We start from the raw sequence: 19,243 nt of genomic DNA, 5'->3' as shown, positions 1-19,243 counted from the left end.
GGAATCTAAAATCATATGCTCCAGAATAAACAGGACCCTAAACAGAAGACCTGGCCAGAGCGATCGGGGGTGGGGGGGCACCGCCAGGCCTCCCCTCCGACAGGCGGAGTGCTGAGCATCCAGGAGACCCTTGCCCCCGCCCCCCGTGATATCAAAGTTGCCGCGTTCTCAGGAATGCACCCCGCGGGCAGACGTTCTTCTGGACGATAAATCACCTCGCAGTTCTCCACGAGAAGACGCTCGTGCGGGAGAAGCCTGGGAGCATACGCATTAGCACATGGTTGTGCGGTGAGAGCAGGAGCTCGGCCAGCCGCCACACCAGCAGGACAGAGTCATAAATACCTCAGACCCTCCCCCCGACCCAAGAAGGGACTCTCCTGCCCCCCCAGCTCAGTGACCAAAGTAGCAGACACAGCTTTGAGCACAATACAGAAGGAACCCCAGGACGTCTTCTCTGGCCAAATGGATGAACGGGCCCGGCCGGGTCACCCCTGACTCCATCATCTGTGCACAGCACTGATTAAGCACCTTCTATGTACCCGGCACTGAGGAGGGAGCAGACGGCACCAAGCAGACATGGGGGGGCTGCGATGAGGGGGCACAGATGGGGGAAGACGTCGGGGGAAGGTGCACTCCACACGCAGGGCCTGCAGTGAGAACGGCGTGTTTCCGGAAGGCCGGCAAAGGGCCATCGGAGACTACGCACGAGAGCAGCGGGACCCTGGGAACCTTAAGCGGCGCCGACATGACCAGGGCACCTGTAACCGGCCTGTCTGGGCACTCCACGACTAGCAACTGGCAGGGCGGGAGAAGCAGGGCTGAGGCCGCCGCCCCGGGTGCGCTGGTTCGCGGCGGAGAGAAGGGGACAGGACGTAGAGGCACAATCGTCGGGACGTGGCTGCTGATTAGTCATGGGGGGCGCGGGGGGGTGTCTCCTGTGAGCCCAGGGAGGACGAGCCCGGCCTGCCCGAGATCCCCGGTCCCCCCACCCAGCTCTGCCCCTTGGTGTTCTGAAAACTGGATGACAGCTGTCCCCGCCTCATGGGGCTGTCGGAGACACGGGGAGAGGGCCGGCTGGAGCGTTCCGCCGCCGTCAGCGAGCACCACCGCGTTAGCAGCTGAGGGCATAGGAGGGGACAGACGCAGAGGCAACAGCACCAGGATTCGGAGTCAGGCCCTGGTTCAACCAGGTCCAGTGTCTCTGGGAAGGAACAGCGTCCTGCCGGCCCCTCAGGCAGTGGGGTGACGGCTCTCAGGACAGCTGGACTGCTCAGCGTCACCACACTCCACCGCCATCACGCTTCCTGCAAGAAGCTGGGACACACCTGCAGGAAGGGCCAGGTCAGCAGGGAAATGGGCAGCCCAGCGTGCCGCCCCCGACGAGTCCACCGGGTGGGCGAGCCGGAGCCCAGAAGCAGAGCACTGGGCTGGAGTCCTGCCCCACCACACAGCTGGCAGCAGTGGACTCCTCCACACCCGCACACGCTCGCTGGCGGGCCGACTCTCTGTGTGGGGCCGTCCTGGGCGCTGCGGGCGCGGGGCAGCACGCCTGGCGTCCACCCCCCAGCACCAAAAGTGTCCTCGGGCGGGCGCCTGGGTGGCTCAGTACGTCGAGCATTCTTCTCTTGATTTCGGCTCAGATCATGATCTCAGGGTCATGGGACTGAGACCCACATAGGGCTCCAGGCTCAGGATGGAGTCTGCTTGGGATTCTCTCTCTCCCTCTCCCTCTGCCCCTCCCTGCTCATGTGCTCTCTCTCTCTCTCTCTAAAATAAATAAAATCTTTAAAAAAAATGTCCTCAGGTAGCGCCAGATGTCCCCGGGGGCAGAATCACCCTGTTTAGAGCCACTGGGCTAGATACTATACCGTTCTGCACCTCAGTCTCCCTGCTTATAAATGGGGCCTATTGCTGCTGCGGGGATTGGGGTACCACACGGGGGATCACCTGGAACAGCAGAGCACACTGAAGGCTCGTGACTCTTAGCCTCAAGTTACCGCTATCCTGAGAGGCACAGAAATAAGGGGATCTACACCCAAAGTGACAGCAGAGAAACCAACACATAAACACGGCACCGAGGAAGTCAGGAAACCTTCCAGGACCTCCCCGGAGCAGGGGACAGCTCGTTCGGAGGCATCTGCCGGGCTCAGGAGGAACCCAGGAGACGGCGTCCACGACACCTTCAGCCATTCTGTCCTGCTCTTCTGGGAGTGGGGCCGCCCTCCCCCGTGACAACGGTGCATCCGTCCCCGGGGCCTGGCTGCTGCTCTGGGGCCAGCGTGCATCAAAGAACAACGCAGGAGAGCTGCTGGGGGTGTCCTCCCCAAACTCATGGAGCTTCTCCTGAGATTAACTGACACCCTCCCTCGCCCAGCCCGTCTCCTGTCCGTCGGCGGCACAGGAAGCCGGGGTCTTCCGGGGGCCTTGGGCTGCTTCCAGGTTCCCCGCCGCAGCCGGGGCTCAGCTTACCAGGGAGCAGGTAATGAAACCCTCGCGACGACAGGGCTGCCTTCAGCGCCAGCAAATGAGTGCAATTACTGCCCGCAAGAGAAGGAGGGTTCAAAGGGAGAAAGGGAGACCCAGAGGAAGGGGGACCGAGGACAAACAATCAGTCGGAACCCGTCTTATCTCCGAGGGAAGCCCACGTGATGATCTGAGGGCCAGAGACCCTCAAACGAGGCCACTGCCAATCACGGCATCTCAGTGGGCCTCCTGGCAATGACCCACCGGGCCATTCCCGGTCCTTACTTCTCTAGCAATGACTCCCGTGATGAAAACGAAATCTATGAACTTTGGAAGGCCCTTCCACTCAGCAGGTCGGACCCTCTGAGGAGGGAATCGGGGGTCCACGGGTCCCTAGCAGCCTCAGTTTACCCAGCCCAGACATGGCCCCACGCTTATGTCAGGCTTCCCCATCACCAGCGGCCGGCCACTTCAGAAGAGGCTGAGAGGCCAGCTCACCGCAGTGAATGGGAACAGGGAGGCAGGCACCTGCCACCACCATGTGGTGAAGCTCCACGGAGTTCCACAACCCAGGGCAGGGAGGAGCGGGGGAGATGGACGCTCTGTCCAGGCCTCGCGGCACAACCAGAGCCCCAACAACATCGGTAGGAACTGGGGGGCCCAGGGGTCTCCGTAGCCTTCCTTCCCCACTCACCACCACACCGCAGCGTGGCCAGGAACTCGGGGCTAACACTCAGAGAGACAATGGGGGAGACACCTCTGGACCCCGACGGGACAGACAGACGGCCAGCCAGCCACAGACGGGCAGGGGAGGGGAGGACACGAGGCAGGCAAGCAGGTGCCTTTTCGGCAAGATTACAGCCAGGCGGGGGCTCAGACCCAGCAAGCCAGGGCGCGCATGCCCATCTCCCCCGGCTGCCAAACGCCCTCTCTCCCTCCTCTTTTGATGCAAAGCACCGGGCACAGCCGTCTTCCACTTTCTGTGCCTCCCCCACCCCCAGGTTACTTTCTTCCTGCTTCATAAATACCAGCTAATACCGTAAACCCCTGTTCTAAGCCCGGTGAACTGCGTCCTGTCCCACACAAGCAGAGAACGATTTCTCGGCTGTTGATACTAAACAGGACAGCCGAGGCCACAGTCCATATTAGAATCACAAAGCAACCTCCGGTGTGAATGAGGTCCCACCTGATCCGACAGCTTCCCCGAACGCCAGGCTGCTCACCATCGGGCCGCTAGAAATCTGCTTCTCAAACGGGCCATAACCTTACATAAGCCGCGATGGATGGCCAAGGCAAGGTTGTGCCTTTCTACACCGCTCTGCCTACATGTTTGCATGGACAGTCGTTGGCTGCCTTTGGAGCAATTCATCTTTGCGACTAGTCAGGATATCTCGAGGCAAGTGTACCTTCAAGGCAGAGAAGATGAGTCATCTCTACAGGGACAACGGGGCACAAAAAACGAACACCGTCTCTCCAGACCCAAACGATTAACGGCTCAGCACTCTAACCCGGTGACACTGTTTACATAACTAATTAAACCTGAAAGCCGGAATAAAGTCCTTCCAATTTGAAGCCACTTAAAGGAGCGCATGTTGCTTCACGCACGTGGGTTTTTGGGTGGCTCTCACGCTATAATCTTCCTCATTAAGAGGGTGACTCCAGGGACACCTGGGTGGCTCAGTCGGTTAAGCAGCTGCCTTCGGCTCAGGTCATGATCCCAGGGTCCTGGGATCGAGCCCCGCATTGGGCTCCCTGCTCAGCGGGAAGTCTGCTTCTCCCTCTGCCTCTGCCTGCCCCTCCCCATGCTCGTGCTCTTTCTCTCTCTCTGACAAATAAATAAATAAAATCTTTTTTTTTTAAAGATTTTATTTATTTATTTGAGACAGAGAGAATGAGAGACAGAGAGCACGAGAGGGAGGAGGGTCAGAGGGAGAAGCAGACTCCCTGCCGAGCAGGGAGCCCGATGCGGGACTCGATCCCAGGACCCTGGGATCATGACCTGAGCCGAAGGCAGTCGCTCAACCGACTGAGCCACCCAGGCGCCCCTAAATAAAATCTTAAAAAAAAAAAAAGAGGGTGACTCCAATCGCCTGGCGTCCACCGCGACCTCGGGGCACTTGGCGGGAAGCCTGCCTCCTGCCCGCGTGCCACTAAGTGGATGCTGCCCCCGCATCACGCGAGGCCCCACACCGCACAGGGCCCGCGCCTGACCGCTGTCCACCTCCCCGGGCAGGAGTGGATGGAGAAGGCCGGTCAGAGCCCCAGCGTGCGGACCGCGGCCTGGCACCCCGCAGAGAAGGCCTGCCCGCTGCCCGGCCCCGGGAGCCCCCCGCACATACCGGTGAAGTCCTCTGGACACTCGCAGGTGTAGCCGCCCTCGCGGCTGTGGCAGCGGCCGTGGGTGCCGCAGGGGCTGGAATAACACAGGTCGATCTCGGTCTCGCAGTAGTCGCCCGTGAAGCCCGGCGGGCAGCGGCAGCGCAGCCCAGTGATGGGGTGGATGGGCCGGAAGAGCACGGTGGTGGAGCTGATGAAGGGCGCCGAGCTGTCGAACTTGAGCACGGACACACACTTCATGTAGTTCTCACAGGGCTCCCGCAAACAGATGTTGTCATCGAAGGGCAGCACGCGCTGGGTGGACACAGCCGTCAGCAGCGTCCGGTTCAGGTAGATCTGCTCCTGCAGGTCCTCTGACGGGAAGAACTTGTCGCGGACGCCGCCAGGGAGCAAGGCTGAGAAGGTCACGTTCAGGATGTTGGCGCGGACGTCCGTGTCATTCTGGATGTTGAAGACGAAGACGTCGTCCTTGGTGGTGGACAGCACCGTGGCCACCCCTTCCACGAAGAGGGACAGCAGCGGGGAGAGGAACTTCTCCTGCGACATGTTCTCCAGGCGGACGGTGATGCTATTGGTCAGCATGTCGTCCGTGATGATGGTGACCCGCAGGGTGCAGAGTGCGGCCACGCTGTGGATGCCATCTGGGGACACAAGGAGGGTCAGGGTCACTCGGAGTCTCCTGGGCCCCGCCAGCCCCGCCCGGGAACCGCCTCAGGGGCACTCGGCATGGCAGAAGTGAGCCCGAGCACCCCCAAGCCCCACACCCTACCCCACCGGTGACCACCCCCTGACCCCTGCTTCCCAGCCCCCATTCTCCCTCCACATCTGGCTTCCCAAAACACAGCTCCCGTTGAGTCTGTCTTGCTCAAAAGAACCCCAGGGACCCCCAACCGCTCAGCAGGACATCCCAGGACCACCCACAACCCAGCCCCGTGCCACCCGAGTCCCCCACCGCACACGCTTTGCTCCAGACCCACGGGGACACTGGGCCTCATTTACCACCTCCACACCTGTTCCGGACACCGGGAGACCCACTCTGATTCCACCCATCCCCAGCCCCGCTCAGACCCCACAGTGTCCAGGATGGTGCCGTCCAGGTACGGCCTTGGTCTACACTACGGTGATGGTTTCTCTTCCCTTGGCTGTAACCTATGCATGCCTACGTGCCCGACACATAGGAGACGCTCAGCAAATGCCGCTTTAGAGACACCCACAAGACAGGGTGTGCCTCAACCAACACAGGTAAGCAAACCATGAATCGAGGTACTTAGGACTGTGAGACCAGAAAGGGTGGAATATTTTGGTTATGATGTTGTGCACACCATCGGTTCTGAGCCCAGAATCAGAGAAGCTGTCCAAGGGCTGGCCACAGGGGCTCTCCCCAGGGTGGCTCTGGGGTGGCACCATTAGCCTGCCCAGCACCCCTGACAGGTGCAGCCACCCCACCCAGGGGCCTTCACCTGCCTCCCAGGCCTCACCCCAAATGTGCTACGGGACCCTGAGAAAGACCTGGCAAAGTTCACATCCTTCTGGCTCAACTTAAATTCTGCGTCCCTACAGCTCTGCCCAATCCTCCCCATCTGCTCCCCCAACCTGCTCCCTGCCTGTGCCCCCCACAAGTGCACCCCCAGGTCCATGGGGCACAGAGCCATCTGTGTATGCCAGTGAGCCCTGGGGGGACCCCTCCCACCTTCTCGTAGCTCACAGCCTGGGGGTGCTCCCCCGGGGCGCAGAAGCCACAGGGGGACCCTTCCCCACTTATTTCTGGAAAAGCGGGGTCACTGAGAGCACAAGTCACATGACAAAACCCAGGGGCCACCTTGTCACTGTGGCCCCAGCACAGTCCCCACAAAGCCCAAAATCACGGGGGACAGAAGCACCGAAGCTTGTGGGCACTGGAACGGTTTCTCTTGGGCACTGGAGCACCACGAGCCCCTTCGGGAGGGACCCTGAGTCACAAAACTTGCCCAAACAACAAGAAAATGTAACTGCTGGGGCCCCTGGGTGGCTCAGTCATTAAGCGTCTGCCTTCGACTCGGGTCATGATCCCAGGGTCCTGGGATCGAGCCCCGCGTCGGGCTCCCTGCTCAGCGGGAAGCCTGCTTCTCCCTCTCCCACTCCCCCTGCTTGTGTTCCCTCTCTCGCTGTGTCTCTCTCTGTCAAATAAATAAATAAAATCTTTAAAAAAAAAAAAAAAGAAAGAAAATGTAACTGCTCCCCAAGTCACGGCATTTCCGGGTGCTCCATCTGACGACCACGGCAGACCGGAGACCCTCAGATTCTGAGAAAACCTGCATCGCCCATTTAACAGCTGGGGGGGGCCCGGCTTCCGCCCCACTGACAGCAGCCCGGCTCAGGAGGCCGGGCACTGAGCGCTCTGCAGCCGTTCCATCTCCTCCTCACGAAAAGCCAGCAGGGCCGAATTTAGAAAGTGGTCTTGATGACCTTGACAGTTTTGAGGATGGCTGTCAGGTTGCTGGTATTAGGTGCCTTTTACTTTCCTCTCTATACTTTCCTGTACCATTTTACTTCACACAGCGGGTTTATCATTGAAAAGCCCGTTTGCATTCCGGAAGACACGGAGCTTGCCTGGGGCTCTCCCCAGCCTCTGCTGCAGGCATTTCTTCTGCGGCTGTAAACAACAGCTACAAGCCAGGTTTGCGCGCCCCCAAATCAGGCCAGTGTGATTCCCACTGCTTTCTTCAGCAAAGGTGAGTCACCTCGTTGTCCCCAAATCACAGGAGGAAAGAGAACAGATGGCAGAATGTGCCATGGCGGCGGGACGCCCACCAGCAGGTGCTTCCCGCAAAGCCACAGATAATGGGAGTGAGTGCTCCGCGGGTCTTCACAGAAGCCACCCTCCACGACCTTGTCCCCTGTGGGGGGCCCACCCCTGGGACACTGCCGCGAGAGGTCACACTGTGGCCTCCAAGGAGCCGGGAGCCTGCAGGGGACAGGGTTCAGAGCCACATTTGCAAGATGTGGTGACAACATGACCCGAGGAGGCAGCAGGGAGGTGGGCTATCCATGGAGGGATGGCGGTCATCACTCAGTTGGAGAGGAAACTCCTTCCTGGAGCTAAAAGCAAAAAAGAGGGGCACGTGGGCGGCTCAGATGGTTAAGTGTCTGCCTTCGGCTCAGGTCATGATCCCCGGGTCCTGGGGCTCTGTGCAGAGCCAGGAGTCTGCTTGTCCCTCTCCCTCTGCTCCTGTGCAGAGCCAGGAGTCTGCTTGTCCCTCTCCCTCTGCTCCTCTCCCTGCTTGTGCTCTCCCTCTGTTCTCTCTCAAAATAAATAAAGTCTTAAAAAAAATAAGCAAAACAGAGGCGAGGCCTGGCACGTCATGGGCGGGAGGGTGTGTCAGGGTCCTGGGGCTGCCGTAACAAAGCACACTGACTGGGCAGCTTAGCCAACATTAATCCTCTCAGTCTGGAGGCCAGAAGTCTGAGATCAGGTGTCCCAGGGTGGTTCCACCTGGAGCTCCGACGGAGAGTCTGTCCCACGGCTCTCTCCCGGCGGCCGGTGGCTGCGGGCAAACCTTGGCTTGCAGGTACATCTCTCCCATCTCTGCCTGGTCGTCTTGGGGCCTTCTCCCCATGTGTGTCTGTGTCCAAATTCCTCTCTTAAAAGGACACCAGTCATTGGGTTGGGGCCCACTCCAATGCAGGATGAATTCATCTCAAAGCTAACCTTGATCACATCTACACAGACCCTATCTCCAGATAACCTGGCATTTGGGGGTTCCAGGTGAACGTGAACTTGAGGGCATGTTCATCCATCCAGGACAGATGGCAATGTATGGGGGCAGGGGGCGGGGGCGGGGGCGAAAAGACAGGGCTCCAGAGGCACATGGAGGTCTTCAACACTGCTGGCCTCCAGGCTCATGGTGGGGGGTGGATGCAGGAGAAACATCCTCATGGTGTGGCCTGCCCACAGCCTCCACGGCTGCCTTCAGTGCCTCAACGCTAACGTTCTCCCTGGCACCACCCCTGCTGGCCCTCCACAGATGAGGACCCTGAGGAACAGAGAGGCTGACCGACAAGCCCAGCCGAGGTCACTCGGGCAGCAAATGGCAGGGCTCCAGCCTGTTGGACGGTGCATGGAGGGCCCAGCGGACCGTGGACCTGGCCTAGGAGGGTCTGCCAAGCACACGGGAGGAGAGGGCAGTTTCTGAACGCCTGGGGCCCTGGGGACAAGCAGCTAAAGACCAAGCCGGTGCCAGGAGGGGACAAGGCCACTTGCCATGGGTCTCTGCCACCTCACCCCAATGCACCCCAGGGTCTCAGGGAGACAGGGAGACACCTCCAGTTGGTACTGGCAACGGCCTGCCAGGCCTGATTGGACGGCCCACGATACCAGCAGTGGCAGAATCCCCAGGGCGCTTTCTTTGAGACAAAGGCTGCTCGCCTGTCCCTCATCCTGCCCCTCCCGCGGCCTCACAACAGGCAGGGAGGGCCTGCGCGGGGCTCCCACCCAAAGCCAGGGGACTTTGAAGGGGTTTTCGGCGTTCCTCTGTGGGGTTTGTTGTTTCTTTGAGGCCACACTGAGGGCAGACAACAGGCGTGTTGTTTTGATCTGCTACCTAGAGGGCATCTGGCTTCTCCTCCTGGGGCAACAAAAGCCAAACCTAGAAACTGCATCTCGAGATGCGGGCTCACTGCGTGGGAACAGGGTGTGTCAGACCCAGCGCGCACTCGACCAGCGAAGATACTGCGCCCCTGCCCCGTCCACGCAGGAGGGGCCTTCGGGTGTCCCACCAACACCCCACGCCACTCACATGTGCTCTCAACACATCCAAGGGTTGGCAGTGAAATGCAAGGCCCTAAAGCGGCCGATGCGCCTCTGCCTGGCACCAGGGGCCGGGCGTCAAAGAGGGCAGAGCCAGCAGCCCCCTCCTCCCGCCCCATGTGACCTTGGCCTGACAACAGGGAGGGTCTCTCATGACTCCCCAAGGCAGCCCACACCTGGGTTTCTCCTCCTCTGCAATCCCAGTCCTCCTCACCCTATAAATCCACCACTGGAGCCTTCCCTCCAACTGCTGGAGGCAGGTCTTCACAGCCCCTGCCCCGCAGCCCCCCGATGCCTCCCCACAGCCTCCGGGGCTCATCTCTGGACTCCTACCTAGGGGGCAGCCACACTCCTGCAGGGCTCCAAGCCCGGCCCCCCGTCACAGCGCGCACCCTCCCGGTTAACCACCCCGTTAACCACGGGCGTTCCCCAGCCCACTCTGTCTTCACCTGAAATGACTTCGGGCTCCCCCTTCCCCCCTTCCCCTGGTCCCCTCCTTCAGCCGAGCCCATCTGTGAGCCCACGCCCCACTGACCGCTCCCTGCTGCAGCTCACAACCCCTCCCCAACCCTGAGCTCGCTCACCATGTCTATGCTGATGGAACCCTCCAGAAGGTGAAATCGTAACAGGCCCCACGACCCCACGGGAAGCCTGGGCTACAGAAGCCATGGGCTGAGACTCTGAGCAAGTGCGTTCTTGTCAAGATTAAGAACTTCCAGTTAAGAGTTAAGGGTTGGTTCCTCAAAAAGTTCAACAGAATTAACAGATGGCCCAGAATTCCACTCCCTGGCAGAATTCAAAAGACCTGAAAACGTAAATCTACACAAAAAACCAGTACACGAGTAAAAACATTATTCACAAGAGCCAAAAAGTGGAAACCCAGGTGTCCATCAAAAGAGGAGGGCATAAGCACAATGTGGTCCATCCCTACAGTGCAATACTAATCGGCCCCAACCAGGCATGAAGAACAGATTCATGCTACAACATGGGTAAGTCTCAAAAACACAGTGAAAAAGTCAGACAGAAAAGGCTACTACGTATTGCATGATGTTATTTATATGAAATGTCCAGAACAGGGGGGTCCATAGTAGCAGAAACCAAACATGGGGTTACCAAGGGAACAGGCCGTGAGTGCTGGATGGCCACGGGCCTCCTCTGGGGTGAGGAAACACACGTGGAACACGGTCAGGGTGGGCGTACTACGCGGAGAACGTACCGAAATGGACGCTTTTATGTTGTGTGAATTTTACCTCCACTGAAAACAAGAGGAAAGAAGAGTTAAGGGCTCAATAAAAATCTGCTTTATTTTGCATGACGTTACCCAAAGGGGAAAAAAATATTTTAAAAGGCATTTTAAGAACGCTTCCCTAAAGCCATGCCATGGACAGAGTCGGAGATGAGCGGAGGGCCGTGAGGACCTGGAGGAGAGGGGAAGCCGCCCCGGGCCCGCTGGCTGGAAGGAACCCTCTCCCGTGGAACTGCTGGGTTACTGCCGGAGAGGAGCCTCGCCCAAGGGGGGTTCACAGCGGTGGTAAGACTTCTCGGGCTTCATCGGAATCACACGGAGAGTTTCCACGGGAAACATCTGTTGTCCCTGCTGTATTTCAAGGACCGACTGCAGGATGCACAGGAATCTCTGCTGGACAAGATCTAGAAGTCTGGTGGCACTGAACCCCTGGCTGGGATGCGTGGTGGTCGCCCGGCCTGAAGCAGGAAGTTTTGGGACCGGGAGAGAAGGAGTGATGCAGGGGCGCCAACCCCCAGGCACGCTTCACGGCCTCCGTGCCCTGACCCGTGGGCCCAGGGCCGCCCTGGGCACACGGCCTCCACCACCAGTGCCCACAGCACCCCACCCAGCTGCCCCAACCAAGAGCACTCCAGACACTGTGGACGTCCGCTGGGGATAGGTCGCCCCCGTCAACAAGCCCACTCGAGGAAGCCACACAAATGTTTCTGGATTCTTCTTCTGGCGAGGAAACAGCTGGGCTCGGGGCTTAGTGCTCTGCGGGTACGGCTGCCGGGCCGGCCCGGGGCCTCCCTCTGTCAGTGGGGCCAGCAGGAAGTCAGTCCAGCCTCACTCTTCCCTGGGGAGCCAGAAAGACCACCCTTGTGCCCCGTCCCAGGAAAACCCCCAAAGTTGCCTGAGGCAAAACACCAAACTGGATCTGAAAGAGCTAGGGAGCCTTGCCTTGTTCTCAAATGACACCCTCCAGCAAGACAACGAGGTCCCTGACACCTGCCCAGGGACACCCCCATATTCTCCAGCCCTGGACATGTCAAGGAGCAGCTGTCAGCCCAAGAGAGCTGTGAGCCTTAAAGGCAAGACTTCTAACAAACACACCCGCGCAACCCAGCCTGCTCGCCGCGGAGCCCAGGGGCCTGCGCAGCCCACCGCTAGCCCACAGACTTGGGAGGGACAGTCTGGAACATCCCAGGCCCTGCGCCATCCACCACCCACCTCAAGCTCCTCCTCCAGCCACCTGGATGGTCAGCGGAGGGTGACCCTCGGCCTCCCTGCGGGGGGAACGCGGGTGAGTGCACACTTGCACCATTCTTCCTCCTTTGCTCCTCTCCTGAGCTGAAGCTCTGCACACGCACACCTGCCCGTATTAGCTTGAGAACGCTCCCTTAGCATCATTTAATACTGGAAGTTTCTATTTCCCCAACACACTGTGCTGGACTCGCGTTTGACCCTTGACCCTCACGCTCACCAGCAGTGCCTCTGAAATTCAGACTGCCCTGGGAACCACCGGGGACGAAGTTTAAGGCACCCCGAGCCCTGCAGTCGCTCCGGAACGGGAAGGCCATCCGGCTGCCCAGGGTGGTGGGGGACCACAATCTGGGCCTGGCTCTAGAAGCCTCGTGCTCCTCAACCAGGCGCCTCACGTGGGGGAAAACGTCCTCTGATGGCCGAGCAGCAAGCACACACTGCCCACAGTCTCCTGGGAGTTTCGAAAGACGCAGGAGCCAAAGCTGCCTCTGGGCAGCTGTGGACGCCGGTGGCGGCTCCAAGGGACAGGTTGGCAGGACACTTCCTGCTGTCACTGGACACTTACATAAATCTTACCAAGGCCACGTGTGGCAGGCAAAATCATGCCCCCTACCCAAGAGGCTTGGTCTGAGAGCCTGGAACCTGCCAGAATGCTATGCTATGTGGTAAAGGTTAAGGTTGCTGATCAGCACACCTTAAAATAGGGGAAGCAGCACAGATTTTCCAGGTGGGCCCAATGTAATCACCGGGCCCTTACAGGTGGAGACGGAGTGGGGAGAAATCAGAAGAGGGAGCTGTGGACAGAGCAGGCTCAGAGAGACGGCCCACTGGCTGTGGAGAGGAAGGAAGGGGCCACCAGCCCAGGAACTCGGGTGCCTGCAGGTGCTGGAAAGGCTGGGAAACTGGCTCCCCCAGGGCCTCGAGAAGGAGCACAGCCCTGCCACGCCTCAGTTCCACCCCAGGGAGGCCCACGTAGGACCTTCAACTCCTGAACTGCATGAGAAGAAACCTGGGTTTGTCTCAAGCCCCCAAGTCCAAGTCCGTGGTCATTTGTGACAGCAGCAACAGAAAACTATTACCTCATTCTGTGAGGTTACAACTGGGACGCCAAAATCAGACAAGGAGAGCGTGAGAAAGAAGAATTACAGGCCAGCTTTCTCGTAAACACAAACGCAACACCTCCTTAAAAAAGGAAAACGTCAACAAATCTAATAATATATGAGACAAGGCGACCTATCCAGACTAAACTGGGTTTATCTCAGGAATTTAGCACTAGAAAGAAGGTGTTAAGGCAACACCACACCTTTTTTAGAAAACATATTTGCATCTCAATAAGTAGAGAAAAAGATTCAATAAAATTCTGTAACCGTCATAATAAAGACTCTTGACAAACACAAAAGAGACTTTCTTAAACCAATGAAGGGCGTCCACAAGAGCCCAACAGCAAATAAGACACTCAACAGTGGTACCCACCATCAACATTCCCATCCCATACTGTACTGGAGGCCAAGGTCAGCCCAGGAGAAAGAATGAATGATATGATGAATGAATGAATGAATGAATGGAAAAGAGGAAGACACAACATCATTATTCACAGGTATGACTGTCAGCATAGAAAACCCCAAAGGCTCTACAGACAACCGGTCCGAACTCACAGGCGCACTCAGCAAGCAGCTAGAGAGAAGAGTGATGCAGAGAAATCAAATGCACTTCCTTACACCAGTCTCACAAAATGTAATTTTTAATATATCTTTTATAATAGCAGCAAAAATACATTGCACTTAAGAATAAATCTAATAACATGGGGAGCCTGGGTGGCTCAGTCAGTTAAGCATCCGACTCTTGATTTCAGCTCACGTCATGATCTCAGTGTCATGGGATCGAGTCCCATGTCAGGCTCCGTGCTCAGTGCAGAGTCTGCCTGCTATTCTCTCTCTCCCTCTGCCTCACCCCACCCCACTCATGTGCACCTGCCCATATGTGCTCTCTCTCGAGCTCTCGCTAAAATAAATAAATAAAATCTTTTCTAAAAAAAGAATAAATCTAATAACAGACATAGAAGCCCTTTATAAATAAAAATAGACATTTGCAAAGTATCATTGACAGAAATAAAGAACTACCGACAATCACTGATATGGAGAGCCAAGGTGGAAAATGTAGTTCTCCTGAAACTGTAGATGCACAGCCATTCCTACCAAAATCCCTACAGGGTCCTTCACAGACTAATCTACATGGAAGATGGACAGGCCAGGAACAGCCCAGGGCGCTCCTGAAGAAAGGGAGGGGTCAAGGTCTATGAGACGCAGGACTTGGCTTCATCTACAGCAACCAGAGTATGGGCACAGAGCAAACCAAGAGACCTATCGACAGCAGAGAGCCCAGAACAGACTTCCATGCACGTGCAAACCTGACAGGTAGAGCTGGTGGAGGACGAGATGAAATTGGATCCCTACCTCACACCGAACACAAAATAAATCCCAGCGAATTAAAGACTTGGGTGTGAAAGCAAAACCAATTTTAGAAGAGATCCTACAAAATTATGTTGATGATCTTGAGGTCGGTAAGGATTTATGACACATAAAACACAACCTAAAAGGAAAATGTATAATTTCAACAGTAAATACAAGTACTTTGCCAGAAACCTCATTTTAAAAATGAACGATGAGACAAGCCACAAACTGGAACATATCTGACCCTGAAACAAATAAAAAGATGCTCAATATCATTAGTAATCTGTGAAATGCCAACTGAAACCACAATGAGATACAATTTTACACCCACCAGACTGGCGAAAATTAAGAAGCCAGGCACCAACAAGTGATGACAATGACAAGGACAAGCAAGGACAGGAAGGCTTGTTCATTGCTGGAAGGAAGAGCAATTGGTCCAATCACCCTGCAAAACACTGGAAGTTAGCTAAGAGTGGATAACATTCCTACGCCCGATGGGAATATACATCAGGGGAGCCGTACCCTCACGGGCCAGGAGATGCACGCAAGAATACCTGAGCTGCTGAACCGATGGACTAAGAACCGTATGTCCAAAGGATGGAACACAATGCAACGGGGAAAATGACCCGACCACAACTGGGGACACCAATATGGGTGCTAAGGGAAAAAGGTGGCTGTAGATTAGGACATATAGGATGGTCCCATTTGTACAAATGCCAGAAACGGCCAGAACAGAACGAGACAGGTCCGGAATCCTTTACCTGAAACCCTTGGGATCCGATGGCTCTGGGATTTCGAATCTGAAATACGGCACGTATATGGCCGTACAAAGCTGTAGATCCCGCAATCAAATATGTAACACGCGTTCGTTGCTGTCCTTTATATCACACATACATGCATTTTATCTCATTTCCACATCATATCTGAACTCTTCCAGAACAATAAAAATTCCTTAGATGGGAAGGGGGTGGCGTGGAGGATCAAGCACAAAAGGAAAGAGGCAGAAGGGTTTCTGGCTTGAATGGGGACACTGTTCCCAGAGACAGGAAGCTCAGGAAGGACGTGAGGTTTTCCCTGTCTGGGGCTTGATGGCTTCAAGAGTGTGGTGGTTTAAAAAAATGGCCACAGGTACTGTGACGACCCCCCACTGACAGGCAAGACCTGGGTCCCTTTCCTTCAGAGTCCAGGTGGGCTTCGACGGCTTCAACCAACAGAGGAGGGCAGAGTGCTGCCACGTGATACCTGGGTCACAAATAGCTGGTCAGGAAAGGCCCCACACATCTGCCCGGCACTCGCAGACACTCACTGTTGAGACAATCCTGCTTTGCCACTCACCTCTGTGACCCTGGGCAGGTCCCTGAATCTCCCCGTGCCTCAGTTTCCCCCCCAGTAAAACCAGGGTGATGGGATCTCCTGCTCCCTAGAGATCTGTGAGGGCTGTCAGAGCCACACACTGATAGATTCCACTCCCCCAGGGCCGAGGTACAGGGAGCCCAGAGAGGCTCAGGGACTGTGCCCAGGGCACACAGCCTTGGAGTGATGGGGATGCAGGTTGCAATCATCTGGCCACGGCACAGGGAGGAGACCTGGCGGCCTCCATGTGCCTACCTGCTGTTTTATGCCAACACTTTACAGAGAGAAAATAATTATTAACTGCAGAGGCTTAATGAGGAGAGGAAGCTGTAAGGACGTCTAATACCAATAATTTGTACCTATTCAAGAGCAAATGTGCAACAACAAAGGCAAGTGGGACCAACAGCATCAGATACTCCTTCCTTTGCTTCCAGGTAAGGACAAGTGAGCACAGGGAGCCCACAGCAAGACAGAAATCAGAACACCCCAGGCTCCCAGACCCTGGCCCCGCTCTGACGCGCCTGTGGGCTCCCAGACCCTGGCCCAGCTCTGATGCACCTGCAGGGTCCAGACTCGACCCAGCGCTGACACACCTCTGGGAAAGAGCCCCTGAGGGCCTTCAGTCCAGAAGTCCAGGGGTATGGGAGAAGAGAAAGGGAGGTGCTGGTGGGCCAGCTGAGGTGGTGGGGAGCTGGGCAGGGGAACTAGAATATACATGGCGCTCCCACCCTGGCTGCTCAGCCCCTGCAGGGCACAGGGCCCTGCGTCCTGCCCAGCCTAGGGTAGCAGCAGCCCGCCACGGGCTTAGCCTTCCTTAAGAGACTGCGCAGCATCTGACAGGGACTAGAAGGGCCACCCTCTTGGCCCCCAAATGTCTCCCTGCTCAGGGGCCCTGAAGTCCCTTCCAGAATCATTTTACTGACACCTCTTTTGAAATGCAAATAGCACTGCGAGGCTATATTAAACCTCTGACCTCTTGATGGGTTAGCTCCTCAAGTCAGAGGGCAGGGGCCAGCCCAGGCCTCCCTGGGGGCAGAGGGCAACTGCCCTCACACACTGAGAAGCCCCGTGGCCACTCCCTGCCACCCATGCTCTGGCCAGGCCCGGGGTGGGGGTACTGCTCGCAGTGTCCCCCCCATGGGAGATGCTGCAGTGAGTGCCCCATGCTGCCTGGGGGACCGAACAGCCAGCCGGGCCACCCGCCCTCAGTGGGGACAGCAACCCACCAACAGCAGCACATCATCTTTGCTACTTCCAGGGACCCTTCCTCCAGCTGAGTGAAGAGTGGACAAATCATTTTCTTGTGGAGAAAAGATCAAATATTGGCCCAGACGTCTATTAATTTGCAACTTACATCACATGTGCTGAGAACAGAAAAGCAAGGATTTTTTTTTCCTGGTTAAACATTGGTTAAGGAAATTCCTATCCTGAATTTCAAGAGCCTGCTTTAGCATGACAGTAGCCGGGTAAGATGCCGTGGTTTAGACCGGTAGCCAGCAACTCTTGTGGAGGCAGGAGAGAAGTTACGGCAACCTCCCGGTGGACGTAAATCTTTCAGCAAACACAGAAAACGTGCCCGTTAGCAGCCTTTCTTCTTGTCCTCATTATGTCCTACGTGTGTTTCTTCAGTTGAGTTTTTTAATGACTTCTTTTGGGGGCCTCCTTCCCTTCCATCCAGGTGGTGAAATCAGTCTCCAGTATTCACTGAGCAGGACAAAGATGCCTTTCCCACCTCGCATTTGGTTCTGGTGGGAGACAAGCCTCCTTCCTCCCATTCGCTCGCTTGCTGGGTCCCCCTCCGCGGCCTTTGTTAGCGGCCCCCCAAACTCCCTCCCCCTGAAACTAATGAGCTGGAGGCCTCTTCGGAAGGTGGTGAGTGAGCAGATCCAAGGAAGACTTGGAGCTCCGTTTGGACGGGGTGAGGCCAGTGCGCGAGCAGACTGCACGGGGTGGAGGGCTCAGGATCAGGCTCAGGGTCAGGGAGCCTCGAGGGGAGGGAACGTCTCAAGGGAAGCCGAAAGTCCCACCGGGCCCGCTGACACACTGGTTTCATGTCATGCCCTGTGTCTGAGCGTCTCCAGGCCGGGCGGCTGACCCGGCTCCCCGTCCACTTCCAGCCACATCTGCGCCCTGGGGGCTCGGCGGGCTCCGCACAATCCCGGGGCAAACACGTGGCCCAACAGTCTGGGGAATGGAGCTGGAACTGGAGCAGTGAGGGCCATCCCCAGACAGAGGGAGAACACGGAACCACAGCGGGCCTTCCTCACGACGGCGGCCCTGGACTCTGCTCTCAGGATGCTCTCGTGGAGCACGGACTTCCCAGAGCCGTACATCGGGACACGGCCCGGGAGTAAGGTTCGTGGAGAGGTATCGGGGCCCAAAGTTCCCCACCCCTACCTGTCAGCCCCATTCCCCCGAGGCCGGCGGGTCTCACCTCTGCTCCCAACCCCTGCAGGCTGTCCACTGAGCACCTACTGTATGCAGCCCCTGACCCTCCTCCACACCAGGCCTCCGTCACGCTCTCATATACACACACTCTAACACACTCACATACACGCTCACACACCTCACACTCTCACTACACACTCACGCTGCACACTCACACACTGCACACACAGTACACTCAGGCTTCATGCATACACATGTCCACACACTACACACATACATGTTCACACACTACACACACATCCACATCCCACACATGCACGACTCACACTCATGACACACTCACACTTCCGAGGTTCGGAAGGGGAACGCCAGCTCCAAGTTTGCTCTGGTGCCTTTATCGTGGGTCTGAGCAGATGAAGAGATTAGTCTAATATCAGATATCCTGTTATTAAGTGATTAAAAGATGACTTACAAGTAACAAAGTGGATTTCCCTCGTACGGTACCCCAAGGGTCCTGAAAAGGATATAGAAGTTCACTCAGGAATTACCACAGTGACTACATTCACAAATTCAATTATAATTAGGAATTATTTGGTATAATAAACCTTTTTAAAGATCCTAATCTGCAACCTAAACTCAAATTAACTAATTAAAATTGTTGTCGCTCATTAATTCAACAAATATTTGCAGCCGTCTGTGTGCCAGGCCCAGATCCAGGACTGCCAAGAGGAAAACGCCAGTCCTGCCCTCTTAGCCTGGTAGGGGTGACAGATGAGGCCACAGACAGGGTGTGGAAAGTGCCATGGGGGAGTGTTCAGAGTGAGAATGACAGGGTGGAGGAGAGGGGTATCAGCGTGCTGGGGGGCAGGGTGTCCAGGTGCTGGGGGACGGGGAGGGGTGTCAGGGCGCTGGGGGAGGGGGAGGATGGGGGGGTGCGGGGGGGGGGGGGGGGGGGCTGGGGGGGAGGGGGGGGGG

At 56.8% G+C, this 19,243-nt stretch overlaps 1 protein-coding gene across 1 annotated transcript in view; it reads right to left on the bottom strand.

Annotated features, from left to right (window-relative positions):
- The window catches only part of CELSR1 (cadherin EGF LAG seven-pass G-type receptor 1), a 137,913-nt gene that overhangs the window by 79,595 nt on the left and 39,075 nt on the right, over positions 1 to 19,243 (bottom strand). Inside the window, exon 3 of the mRNA XM_044915313.1 lies at positions 4,803 to 5,441. Within this exon, the coding sequence (XP_044771248.1) occupies positions 4,803 to 5,441 (639 nt within the window). The remainder of the gene's footprint in view (positions 1 to 4,802; positions 5,442 to 19,243) is intronic.

Source organism: Neomonachus schauinslandi, chromosome 5, assembly GCF_002201575.2.
Source record: "Neomonachus schauinslandi chromosome 5, ASM220157v2, whole genome shotgun sequence".
In the NCBI taxonomy this organism is placed as follows: Eukaryota; Metazoa; Chordata; class Mammalia; order Carnivora; family Phocidae; genus Neomonachus; species Neomonachus schauinslandi.
This window is presented reverse-complemented; position numbering and strand designations above follow the sequence as displayed.